We start from the raw sequence: 14,586 nt of genomic DNA, 5'->3' as shown, positions 1-14,586 counted from the left end.
TTTTAATAACCTTAGAATAGTGGGGTTGTTTACTATTTTCACCCTACTTGTCACATTTCCAAAAGACTTTAATGGTGAGAATGCAACTCCTTAAATAAAAAATTAATTTAATAGCTGTTGCTAATTATTCCAAAGTTAAGTGGTAAATTAAGGTGAAACTACAATCAATATCTTCTCCACTTCCTAGTTTTTTTCACTTGTTTTAAGCTTAAATGTTTTGTCTCTTTTTCCAATTATACTTGCTTACTCTTCCGCCTTCTTTTTTTCTCCAAAACTCTCTTTCTAAGTTACACATATATAGGCAAAATCAAGCTCTACATGCATCCTCATCATTATCTTTCCAAAAGTAAGAAAATGAAAACCCTCTTTTCATCAAACTAAATGTAAATTTTACCTTTGATTAGCATCTCATAAAAGATCAATCAAAATCATTATTTTTTTTAAATGAATAACTTTTCAAATTGGGAGTGAATAATGTAGAAGGAATCATAATGGTCAATACCTTTTGCCAAAAGAAAATCCAAAAAACAAAAACACATTTAGTTTTTCCTTTTCCTCCTTTAATATGTTTTCTTTTGTTTGAAAAATTCACTTTTATTTTTTATTTATTATATTTCTTTAATTTTTCTTAATCAGTGAATATTTTTTGTATTGATTATAAAGTGATCAAAAAAAGATTACAATGAAGAAATCCAGAGTATCAAAAAGGGGACAAGGCCCCAACGGAAATATAGCTCATAAGAGCAAAAAGAAAGGAGTATCTAGAGTTAATAACAGTAAGCAAAAAAAGGTGCCCAATAAACCACTAATGGAGGTGTCCATCAGTGATATCGACCCAGGTGGTCCAGCCCTGTTCTCCTTCCATCCATGCAAATTTTTTCTTATTTGGAATTTCCGGAAGCATGGCTAAGATGTCTTTCTTGGAGTTTCTGTTTCTCTTGATTTCTTTGCTCACTTTATCCAAAGTCTTCTCAAACACTTGAAGGTTATCCAGGTTTCTCCTCCATTCATGTCCATTCTTGAGTTCGAAAGCAAAAAAGGTGGCATGTCCGTCCTGAAGAAATCTACAAAGTTTCTTATGATCCATCATCATAGTGGTGTGCACCTGCAAGGAAATTTTTAAAGATGTGAGTTTAAGAAAAAACTCAGTAAGAACCCGGGGAGTGTCCTGGAATTTCTCTTCATTTCTGCATTTCCAGATCTGCCATAATATGTTAGAAGATAAAATATTCCAAAAAATATTAGAATCAGCTTTGAGACCTTTAATATAACCAGTAACAATTTCAATAATGGAAACATGAGTAGGGTAGTATATGCCAAAAAGATTCCAAATATTTCTAGCAAAAGAACAATCAAAGAAGATATGTCTGCTGGTTTCCGGAAGATTACAAATTTTGCAAAGATTATTATCATGGTTATTTCTCTGAATAGGAAGTCTGTCAAGAATAAAGAGCCATTTAAAGCATTTAATTTTGGGTTCCACCCAACCTTTCCAAAGAATAACGAAAAACTTCTTCCAAGAAGAAACATCCAGCGAGGAGTACCAGATTTTGTTAATATGGCCACGGATGGAATCATCATATGCAAGAATTTTGTAAATGTTATTAGCTTTAATCTTGGATAGGATGGTCCCATCCGACCATTTGCATTGTAAGTACCTTTGAGAATCAACATGGCAGGTAGGAGGGAGATTTTGCGTTGCTTTAAGAATCATGTTATAAGTTTTTTTCTGAGAGTTTGGGAGACTAAAAGTATTTTTCAGTTCCTCCCAGCTAATTAAATTATCATGTTCAAAAATGTCAATAAAGCTAATGATACCTTTGCTGGCCCAATGTTTGGCAGAACAGCCCTGTAGAAGAGCAAGGGGTTTCCCTGAAAGTTTAAGATTCCACCAGATGGACCTTTCACCATAAATTTGAGTATCATCATGAAAGCCCTTGTTAACAATAAATGGTCTAACAATATTCCAGGCTTTCCAGATAGATTTAAAAACTTCCGACCCTTGAACTGAAATGGGGAAGTTACCAATGACTAAATCATTAAAGGGCATGTTATTCCAGAATTTAGCCTTAGTAGGAAAGCCTCTCTCAATATTATTCCTAACAAGAATCTTCCATGGGGCATCTCCATTCATGGAGTGAAAGATCCATTTGGCGGCTAGGGATATACCCTGGATCCTAAGGTCTTTCAGTCCCAGCCCTCCAGTAAGTTTATCAGTACAACACCATTTCCATTGGACAGAGTGCATTTTTTTTTTTCCTTGACCATCAGACCATAAAAAATCTCTAACAGCCTTCTGAATCTCAAAAATTTGGTAATTACTAAACATCCACGCAAAGGAGTAATAAATGTTGTAAGAGGATAAGATTTTTTGGCAGACCTGAAGTCTACCAGCAAAGGAAATAGCACGGTTATGCCACATATTCAATTTTTTAGTGATTTTACCTTTGACCCAAAGCCACATGTCTTTCAGTGAGGGATTTATGGCAAAGGGGATGCCAAGATATTTCACAATCTTTTGGGGACCTCCCCATTGGAATTCATAATTTTTAAACCATTCAGGGGGGTGTTCATTCCATCCCAGACAGATGGACTTAGAATGCGAAATCTTAGCTCCAGAAATTTTACAGAATATCTTTAACTTGGATTGCAGATTTTCAAAGTTATCAGCAGTATTTTTAAAGAAAATAGCCGTGTCATCAGCAAATTGGCTGTTGATGAGCTCCTCATTGTTGGGGAGAGATATGCCTTGGACAGTAGGGGAAAGTGTATTATCTCTAAGAAGATAAAATAGAGCATCAGAAGCAATGGCGAAGAGAGCAGGGGCCAAAGGGCAGCCTTGCCGTATGGACCTTCCCAAGGGAAAGGTATCAGACAGGGAGCCATTAATGTCAATTTGGGCGCAAGCATCCTGGAGAAGCATACTGACAGCCTTGCAGAAGAAGGGAGGAAAACCAAAAGCTTCAAGCATCATGTGAATGAAGCTCCATTCAATCCTATCGTATGCTTTTTCGAAGTCAAGGAGTAACATGCCCGAGTTCTGACTGGACTGAGAAGCCCAGTTCATGGCTTCCCAGCTAGTAAGGACATTTTCTAAGATATACCTACCTTTAATAAAACCAGTTTGGGTAGAGCATATGAATTTAGGAAGAATTCCAGCAAGTCTAGTGGCCAGAATCTTGGCAAAGATCTTATAGGAAACATTAAGGAGCGTAATCGGTCTCCAATTTTTGATGAGAGCTTTATCTCCATCCTTGGGGATAAGCTTAATAATGCCTTTGTTGATAGATGGACCAAGAGATCCCTGGGCCAAAGCTTCATTGTAGATTTCGAGGAGGTCTTTGGCAATCTAGTGTTGATTAGCTTTGTAGAATTCAATGGGGAGGCCATCAGGGCCAGGAGTTTTATCATTTTTGAGGGAATTAATGGCATTGTTGATATCCCCTAAAGTGATATCCTCTGCAAGACAAAGTGCATCTTCAGAGGAGACCACCTTAGGGATAAGAATTCTGCATTGATCTCTGAGGTAGGCGGCTTCCCTCATATCTTCAGAAGAGAAGAGCTTATGGTAGAATTGAGCAAAAGTGTACTTGATCATACCAATGTCCGAAATTTCATGGTTCTCATGGATGATCTTTTCAATAGTTTCATTATAATGTTTGTGTTTGATAAGGTTGAAAAAGAACTTGGAACCACGGTCACCATATTGGAGCCAGTGTGTCCGAGATCTAACCTTAGCACCTCTGGTTTTAGTCACAAGGTGTCTTCTGAGGGCGTCTTTTGCTTTCATAACCTGAGAAGTACAGTTAAGGTCGGTGATATTAGTTTGGTTATTCACTTCTGCCTTAGTTAGTTCAGTCGAGAGAGCTTTCTCAGTGAATCGGAAGTCCTTTGCTTTCTTTTGACCAATGGTCTTGAGCAGATTTTGCCAGGCAGGGATGTTCCTATTCCAAATGTCCCTCTTTAAATCCTTCGGAAAATTGGTCTTATTAATGATGTTAATAATGTGGATGGCAGCAAGAAGATCAGTATCTTTAAGAAGGCTAACATTAAGGAGAAATTTGGGATTAGCAGTGTTGGGTCTAATCGGGGCCCTGTTGAAGGTAAAAGATGCAGTGATGGGGTGATGATCCGACAGAGTGGAGGGAGTAACAAGAACGGAGTTACCAAGATCATTAGGGAGGAAGGAGAAAAGATTTCTGTTGGCATAAAAGCGGTCGAGACGGGAGTAAATTCTATCATTCCCCTGTTGATGATTGCACCAAGTATACCAAGGCCTGGGATTATTGTTTTTATTGCTAGCAAGAGGGTCATAAAGTTGCAGAGAGTTTTTCATCTTAAACCAATGTGATTTTTCCATATCTTTCCAAGCAAAAGGGAGGCCCCCACCTTTGTCGTCCTAGTGTTCAACCATGTTGAAATCTCCAGGAATGACCCAAGGAATGCAGGGGAGGGAAGTCATCCATTCCCAAAGGGAACTTCTTTCTTTAGGATCATTCGAAGCATAAATAGAGCAAATGCCAAATTCATAGTTATTGTAGTTGAGAGTGACCCAGAATTAATCAGTGAATATTGATTTATATTATATTAATATACATAAAATATAAAAAATTAAAGATTTGTGGCCCAACCCACCAGTAAAATAGACAAACTCTTCTCTTGTACGAAACTACTTACTATCCTACAATCTACCCATCTCTGTGTAACTACTAGATTTCAAAAATTTACAATAATCCACTACCACCCTTCATCATTTTGTCTACAACTACGAATATAGTCCATTACATACAATTTAAAGAATTACAATTCACAAAATAACTAGTCCACAGCCAAAAATTACTGCACATCCCAAACAATCAACATACTGATTAATTTTTCTCCTATGAAATTTCGCTCACGTCCTTCGAGAACTTCAGGGGCTTTTTCAAGCGCTTCTCTGCCTCTAGTCCCTTCTTTAGCTCTCAATCCTTGTCGCGAAGGTACTCTTTGAGAAAATTCCAACCCACTCAATGGCTTCTTCTTTGTGTTCCTTTTTATCACTTGAGGCACTCCAAAGAAGGAAATGCCACACTGGCAGTGTGAACTTCGCAACATGCAGTCTCTATGGCACACGATGAACCCTTCTCCAGGTTTTTCCATTGCTAAAAAATCACCCATACCATATGTCCATTCTTCCTTTACACATTCCTTCATTACCTAATGCACTTCCTCTTTCCCACCCAACTCTAAACACCAAGCCAAGAACAACGAAGCAATGCTAATATTTGTGCAACACCGATATTTAGATTTGATATACTCCTCTCCCAGCATCATGTCGACTATCTGTAAAAACATTGGGTGTTCAAATTTGAAGACGTTCTACAACCTCCCTTTCAAGATTTTTCCTAGAAAAGCAAGTTGTTTCCTTGTGAGTAGAGTAAAATTCACTTCCATATTCTTACACTCTGCAAATACCACCATCGCAGTGATATAAAATGTTCAACGTAATTCTCAAATGCAATCAAAAGACATGCTCTACTTTCCTAGCAACTTCCAAGATCGGCTGGAAACAAGGAGCCAACAATGGAGCGAGGAGAAAACTTAATGCAAATAAAGGAGATTCCATCAGCATTAGCAGATATGGAGTCAAAGAAAATCAGTTAAGAGAATAGATAGAAGAGGCCAAGTCATGGACACAAGTGGTAAGTGGTAAGTGGACCATCTAGTAAGCAGAAATGAATCATTGAAAAACAAATCAAAAACAACTAAGGGAAGAAAAAAATAAACAAAGCAAGGTTGCAAACATTATAATTAAAGGCTTAAGAGACTTTGATGAGAAGGAGAGAATTGGCATCCTAACAAGAGACTTCCTTAAAGACAAGTTGAAGTGGATAGGGTTTATCTAGCAAGCCAACAGGATTGAAACGAAGATAGATGGAGGAAGCGATAAGCATGTAAGAGTCACCATGAGAAGCTTAGAGGATAAGAACATGATTCCAAAAAATAGAGGGTTACTTAGAAGCACACACATTTACTTAGATGAAGATTTGACCTTTGATCAACAAGAAGAACAAAGGAAAGAATGGGAGAAAGTGAAGACAACAAGAAATGAGGGAAAGTGGGCATGGTTAAAGAATAGGAAAGCCCAAATCAGAAATTGTTTTTCAAACAAGAAATAGGGAATAGGGGTCCCACAAGAATACTTGCAAATTGTAAGTTGGAATTGTAGAGGATATCCTTGGAGGAGAGGACCTGGATTGGGGCCCATAGCAAAAGGAAAAGACATTATCCTTCTTATAGAAACACATGAACATGATGGTTGTAAAGTTCCATATTTCTAAGGATTTAAGAAAGTTTCAATTTGGAATGAAGGGAGTGAAACAGGCAAAGGTCACAGGGGAGTTATAATGCTAATAGATGAGAAATGGCAAGGAATTGTTAAAGTTGAAAAAGAAGACACTAATAAACAATACATATGGCTGCAAATAAGAGATAATGGGGTAACTTTTAGATTGGCTGCTTGCTACTTTGCTCCAAAAAATTCAAAGTTTTATAAGAAGAGAAATTTAGACAATGAAAACTCATATTATGCCTTAGTAAAAAATGATGTCCCTATTTTCAACAAACCTGGAGACATAGTGCTAATGGGTGACTTTAATGCAAGGGCAGTTAATAATGATGAATACTAAGAGGGGGGGTGAATTAGTATACCAAAAAATACTGAACTCAAACTTTTAAACAGTTTAGCAGTTAATCGGTATAACAGATTTACTAACAAACCAGTTAAGACAAATACAAACCAAACAGCAAATAAGGCATTCACCCACAAGAGCACAATCACCATAACACAAGAGGTTTTGATGCGGAAACCCAAATGGGAAAAACCACGGTGAGCAGAAACTCACAAGTAACTATCTGCAGAATAGAAACCAGACCGGTTAAGGTCATACAATGTTCTTCACCAGAACAGATCCTGTTAGGAATCTAGATCTCTATTAGGAGATAAGTCATGTTAAAGACTAGCTTGTGAGAGGATTTCAGATTCACAGTTGTGAACCACCTTGTTAGAGGATTTACAAAGGTTTTGCTAGGCCTACCCAGTTAAGGGTTTCAGACTTGTCGAAGATATGAGTAATCAACAAGTAGATGATCTAGATACTAGCACAGTATGGTTGGTTAGATCCTTGATAGCTCATTGTTAATGCACATTTAGCATTACTTCAGTCTTCAATATCTTCACACTTTGTTTCTTCACACAGGCCTAATCTTCTCTTCTATGATCGCACATGCAAAAACCCTCATGCACTAAAACCCTATCAACAACTAAAACCCTAGACATGATGTCCTTATAAAGGAATCTGATTTCATGTCGGTCCAATAGGATTACATTACAAGTTCCTAGGTTCAGTGCATCTAGACACATTTGGTAACACGACATAAAATCACCGCCAAAGTGTCGGTGGATGATAACTCATCACAGAAATACCAGTTGGTAACTCATCACAGAGTAGTACTAGTTCATTACCGATTACCAGTTCATACATTTTACTATTTACCTATTGTCATAAGGAAGACTGGAAAAATGTTAATTACCACTTTGTTCCTTCGTACCGCTTTGGGATCCTCGAACTGCTTGAGGTCTTCATACCGCTTTGGGTCTTCAGTCAATTTGTGACTGGTAAACACCATCTGCAAAACACCGATAGTCTAAAGACTATAATACATAATACCGGTTGGAACAATTTACCGGTTGAGCATAACTCATACATAGGGAAGTGATCATAAAAAAAAAGTGTGTCCATCAATGACAATCACAACATCATCAAAATGCCAACAATCTCCCCCTTTGGCATTGATGGCAACACTTAGGAAAATTTTGACATCTAAGTGTTTTACAACAAAAATATGCCATAATCATAATTGCTCCCCCTAAGCATATACACTATCCCTTTTTGTAGAAAATACAATGTAGACTGTACTTCCTTAACGAAATAACAAGAAAGTATACATAACATTCACCAAAATTTTAGATACTACTCCCCCTTTGCCAACAATGACAAAGTACTGCAGAATAACCCCTGTTTCTCATTATCATTAAAATATATAAGTGTTTATGACAATAATGAGTGAAACTTATCAAAAACTGATTTAAAATCTTGCATAAAATTCTTCATGGATAATGACCATGACTCAAGTAATGAGGTAGCCACCTCACTTTCCATCTACATCTGTGATACTTGTTCTTCCATGGCATCAATTGTACTCATCTCTTGAGTTACCGTTAAAGCTTCTAGATTGAGAAAGCACTTCTGAAGAATTTGCAGTCTGGGTAATAAAACCCGTTGAAGTTCCTGCAAATCTCTTGTCCTATTACTAATCTCCACCTCTATCTTAGCAGACTGAAGCTGGTACCGGTGAATAGTTTGCCCATATGTGGTGAAAGAATCATATGGGGTCTTAAAGTTGCTTATGTATGCCTGCAAATCATATTGCAGTTTATCCTTTTGTGCAAACACATCATCACAAAATGCCAACAAATAATCCGTCCCTAGTCAATGAGGAAAGAGGGAAAAACAATCCTTTATGGTTGGAGGAAGGTGGAAGTCAATACTGGGAAAGAACTTCTCAAGATGGTAATGTCAATGTGACACAGTTCGAGGCATAAATACTTGGTCTTTGTAGTTTCTTAGGCATGATCATTTGCAATGGCATGAGAGATTGGCCAAGATCAAGAGATATCACATGCAATACTTATAATGGTAAAAGTGTGGTGGACTACGTGATTTGTATACAAAATTTTATTTCTAGATTGTTGGAGTTTGATATCGGTGAATGTCTTATGGAGATGAAATCAGATCACTCACCTCTTGTCATCAAGATAGGCATTTCTTCAAGCAACCAATGCATTGGGTAGGTTCATCACATGCAAAAGAGAATTCTTCCCAAAGACAAAATACTCATAAATCAAGAGAACATAGAAATCTTTAGTGCTAAAATTAAGCAACACTTTCAATATCTAAAGAAGAACAAAGTGGATAATGCATCCAACAAGATAGGGGCCCACAATCATAGCAGTTTTCTGATTCCACTCATTCACAAGGCTTTGAATGCATGCAAAAGGTTTCACCCCAAGTTGGGGGCTACAAACACTTTTCCGGCAAACCCATGGTATGACAAGGAATGTAAGGCAACCAAGAGATCACTAAAAGAGAGAGGTATAGACAAAGAATATAAGAAACAATATGAAAAATTGGTGCAATCAAAAAAAGAAAAATATGTAATAGAAAGAAGGAATGAACTAATCTCTCTTGGAAAGCATAATCCCAAAGGTTTTTGGAAGGAACTGCAACTTTATAAAAAGAAGACCGAAAACTGTATTACAGATGCACAACGGTTGGAATATGCTAGGCTTCTTTATGAAAGGATTCACGAGAAGGACTACCCACCTATTGTTAACACAACAATGAAACTCTTCACAATGGATAATATTAAACAAGGAATAAAGAATTTAGCAAATGGTAAAGCACACAACATAGATGGGTTACATGTTCAATTCATAAAATAGGGGATTGAGACTCTTGCCCCTCCCATAATGAAAAATTTCAATAACGTCAATCAGAAAGGTTTTTTGGTGGAGTGGACAACTAGTGTGGTCATCCCTCTCTTTAAAAATGGAGATATCAATAATCCAACTAACTATCACACGATTATGGTAAATCCTCTCTTTGGGAGCATGGTAGAACAAAGGATCAACAGTTGGACAGAAAAGGAAGGTAAGAGGGCAAAAGGGTAAGTAGGATTTAGATCAAAGTACTCTGCCATTGATCATTGCATCACTCTTAGACACTTGATTGAATTTTTGTGGAATACTCAAGGAGAGGAAGCTTATTGTTGTTTTGTGGACTTCAAGAAGGCTTTTGATATGATTCTTAGAGACAAACTATGGCCCAGAATGGAGGAACTAGGCATATCAGATATGTATAGAGTTGTTGTCCATAGACTGTATGAGAAGGTTAGAGCTAAAACCAGAACAAGTGAAGGTATGTCAGAATGTTTTGGCAGCGATATTGGAGTTAAGCAAGGCTGCCCTCTATCTCCCACACTTTTTGGTCTATACATTGATAAATTAGAAGCATGGTTAAGCAAGACAGAAGGAGATGGTGTTCAGTTGGTTGGGTATGTGGTGAAACTAATTTTATATGTCGATGATCTTATCCTAATTTCAAAATCAGCTCATGGGTTAGGGAACATCTCAAAGCCTTAAAAGATTTTTGTCAGGAAGTTGGGATGCAAGTGAACATCACCAAGACCAAAATAATGATTTTCTCATTAAAAAGAAAAGATAAACAAATCACCTTTCTTTTTGAAGGCAGGCCGTTGGAAATAGTGAAAGAATACAAATATCTTGGGATTGACTTTCACTATAAGCTCAATTGGGAGACTTGTAGAACAAAACGGATACAGGGAGGTTGGAAAGCTTCATACTCACTTCAAAATAGGTGCAGAAAAGTAGAATTTTGGGATTGGAAAACTAGGAAAACTCTCTTTGGTTTGTTGGTCACACCGGTTTTCCTTTATGGGTGTGAAGTGTGGGGAAGTAGCATGTCAAATTGCAAGTGGAGACAACTAGAAAGGATCCAGAAACATCTTATAACAAGCAACCTCAAAGTTAAAACCACGGTTCCATATGAAATTTTGTTAGCTGAAATATGTACTTTCCCATTGGAAGCATTGGCATTAATCCAACTAATATGCTATTTAAAGAAGGTTGATAACATGGATAAACATCGTTAGCCTAAAATAGTTGTGGGAGAGATTCTAGATAGGAGGAAGAAAACTTGGATGAAGCAGAATAACAATTGGATGAACAAGTGGGACATCAAGTTGCATCAATATCCTAGCACCAATAGTGAAATAAAAAGCTATGTTATTGAAAGATTTCGAAATGCCATGTGGTCAAAACAGATTGGGTGGAAAAAAACTTACTACATCAAAGAGTTTAACTCAACAAAGGACCACGGTGAAAAAATGTATCTAGGGGCTATTAAAGGGAAAGCAGGGATGATAGTTGCACAGTTGAGAACGAGATCACATCACCTTAGATGTGTGACCAGTAGGTGGAAGATACCTAAGGAAACATGGGAAGAAAGAACTTGCATATTCTGCAATAAGGGGGCAGTGGAAACATAATGGCACTTCATCATGGAGTGCATAGCATATGAGGATATCCACAAACAATACAAAAATGGGTTAACGGTCGATAACATGCACCAATTATTTGAGGAAGATAGAATTAACCAAACTGCCAACCTCTTGATCAAAACTAATAGTAGGAGATCCAAAATCGCAAAGAGTTTGAAGTCAATTTAAGGATGTTATCTTTGGTCCCATAGACTATTTAGTCTTATGAACATTATTAAAATCTTTCATTTCATTTCCCATAAATTTCTGAGACACATTAAGTTAATAGCCTTTATCTTTCATTATTATTCCTATGTTCATGTCTATAAGCCACCTCTCCTCAAAATTAATACTCCTTAGATCCTCCCAAATCTCTATGGTCTAATCTTCATTAAATGCAGTCACCCACTTGGATAGGTTGTCCACCACATCATTTTCCTCCCTCAACGAAAGGGTAATTTTGAATTCAAAGAATTTCTTACTGATTTAATATATTTATTTAATTTCCAAGCTAATGCTTAACCTTTGATTATATCATTTATAATGATAAATGAGTCTCCCTCTAAATGAGGCTTTGAGAACGACAATCTTCTAGCCATATTTAGTGCAAACATAATTGCTTGAGCTTTGGCTTCATTATTTGTCATGTTCATTAGTTTGTTTTCTCTAAATGCAACACTACTTCCAAACCAATCCTATGCTACATATCTCGCACCTGACATGCTCAAATTACCTTTAGATCACCCATCAAAATTCATCTCTTTCCATCCATCCTCCAGCTTTGTCCACATAACAGTCTTGTGAGGTTTGTCGACTAGATGAACACATAAGGCCCATTAATAGGTTGAATTTCTTTATTTTTACTTTTATCTTTTTTTCTTTATTTATTTTTTTAAGGATTTTATTTTCCCTTTATTCATTATTCCCTTCAACATTTTTATTTTTATATCTTGGCATTATCTAAGATTTTGTTGGAAAAAAGTCTTAGACTTCTAAAGATAATTTTCTCAATACAAAAAAAAGTTTTAAAGATAAGATTATGGTGTTTATGTCTTTGTTGTTTTTATATATCCATATAATTAGATATAAAATGAGGCTTTTAAATATATTTTTTACAATAGAGAAAAAAAATTGTTGCAGAAATTTCATAAGGACAAGTTTGCACTTGAGTGAAGGAAAGATAGAATCCAACAAATGTGTGTGTAAACAAGGGGGCAAATTTGAGGTTAAATTTTTCATTTTGAAGGGTACATCTTTGAGGAGCTCAAATAATCTTTTTTGGCTAAGCATGGTGTTCTAGTGTGCACCTAGAGAAAAAGAGTACATCTAAAAAAATGTGAACTCCAATTCATACATCCCTTCCATTGTAGAGTGTCGGACTTTCAAAGGTATATATGCTAGCTTACATTCCCTATCATTCTCAAAACCTCACTTGGAAGCCTTGTGAGACTACCAAGAGTGTGGAATTTATTGGATTTTCAAATTGTTAGGGTTTCTTTTCCACTCATACAAAGTTTGAAATGTAAAGTCACTAGGTGCCATTTGTTAGTCTTTTCTACTTTTAAGAGTTTCCCTTCCTCATATTGTTTATTTAGCACTATTGACCCTTAAACTTTGAAATCTAACAAGTTTTCTAATGGTTGAATTTGTGAACTTTTTGGATTCTTCAGGCTTCCCTGCCACTGGTACCATTCCTTTGTTCTTCCCCAAACCTCAAAGCCCAAAAGTCTTCTACAAGCATAAGTCCTTTGTGTACCTCAAGCTTTCCAAGTTCATCCATTCATCCCCATCCTTGTCATTCCAAACATCCCTTCCCAAAAAATCTAACATATTGGCATCCCTTCATCACCAACATGCCTTTCCCTCCATGTTTGGTTTTGGGATCCCAAAGTTTCTTATACGATTGGACACTAGCTATCCCAGGGATTATTTGCATCCCCATGCCATGTTCCATTGACATCTACCATGTATGCCCAGCCTTCCAGCCTACTCTATATGTTCTTCTAGCCTGCTAGCCAAACCATAGACGGTACTATACAGGCTGATGGGCTTGTGTTTAGAATTTTGGAAACGTGTGAGAAAGGGAAAACGCGAGAGGAAACTCCATAACTTTTTTCACCTATGTTATATTTAAAAACTGCGACGTCAGATACGCTTTCGATTACATATATGTTAGATATATGCCATAGAGGCTTCACTGGCTAGGCAATATTATATCACGTGCATTCATATTGAGGGGTTTAATATCTTGAAAATTGAAAACAATATATTGCCTATCTAGTGAAAATAGGGGGGGTTTTTAATTCGAGCTATGAAAAAATATAATATCTGGTGAAAATAGGGGGGTTTTTAAATCGAGCTGTGTATTGGGAGGGGGTGAGAAAAAAGGAGTTCAGGGCAATATTTTTTGAAAATAGGGGGATTCTTTAGTATGCCATGAACACACGTGATATAACCCAGGTTCAATAAGTGAAGCCCTTGTGATATATGCTCTAAGAAATTAAATCAAATGTTTTCAATTAAACCTATTATTAAAGGAGACTTTTACTAAAATTACTTCATTAGATTTCTCATGCGTTTCTCTTGCATTTTCTTACAAGTTTCTAGAAGAGTTGAAAAATAGTATTTTTCAATGATAAACTAGGCGATATGTTTTAAGCCTTTTTTAAAAATTTAAATTCTTATTTCTTTTAACAATTATTATACTATAAAATATATAATGTATATCATATAGTAATGTGATTATTTAACTTTTAATTTTAAAAATAATTTATAGGTTTGATTTTTTTAATTTTTATTCTTATTTATTTTAATAATTATTATATTATAACCTATATAATATATAATTATGAGATTTTAAGATATATATTATGTGAAAATTTTAATGTCATGATTTAACTTTTAAAACATACGTATCTTAAAATAACTTAATTATATATTATATAAAAAAAATTAACAACATTATCTATATATGTATTTTAAAAGTTAAATAATTACATTATTAAATTTTTTATATAATTTATATTCTAAAATCACTTAGGTGAGAGGGAGCAATGGGTAATAGGGTATAAAATTGAGAGAATTTGAAATATCCACATACGATTTTGGAAAGTGTAATTATATATTACATGCTATTATATAATTATTATTAAAAAACACAAAATTTAAACATATACTTTATTTTTGAAAAGTTTAAAATATATAATTAATTGTTAATATATTAAATTTATCGTTTTACTAATACAACCTTAAAATTATTTGATTCGTAGAAAATTATATATATATATATATATATATATATATATATATATATATATATATATATATATATATATATATATATATATATATATATATATATATATATATATATATATATATGTTCATTTTAATAAATTATAATATTATAAAGTTTTAGTACTATTT

The 14,586-nt window shown here is 35.4% G+C and overlaps 1 protein-coding gene across 1 annotated transcript; it reads right to left on the bottom strand.

The window, feature by feature from the left end:
- Positions 1-805: 805 nt before the first annotated feature.
- LOC131874292 (uncharacterized) lies at positions 806-3,067 on the bottom strand. Its single transcript, XM_059217590.1, has one exon. It carries the CDS (start codon positions 3,065-3,067, stop codon positions 806-808), a length of 2,262 nt encoding a protein of 753 aa, XP_059073573.1.
- Between the last annotated feature and the right edge of the window lie 11,519 nt (positions 3,068-14,586).

The sequence above is a fragment of the Cryptomeria japonica genome, chromosome 3, assembly GCF_030272615.1.
Source record: "Cryptomeria japonica chromosome 3, Sugi_1.0, whole genome shotgun sequence".
Lineage (NCBI taxonomy): Eukaryota > Viridiplantae > Streptophyta > Pinopsida > Cupressales > Cupressaceae > Cryptomeria > Cryptomeria japonica.
Note: the sequence above shows the minus strand (reverse complement) of the source record. Positions and strands in the feature narration are given on the sequence as shown.

Excerpts from the sequence above, each read along its gene's own strand:
- LOC131874292 (XM_059217590.1), bottom strand. The coding sequence starts at position 3,067 with ATGAACTGGGCTTCTCAGTCCAGTCAGAACTCGGGCATGTTACTCCTT.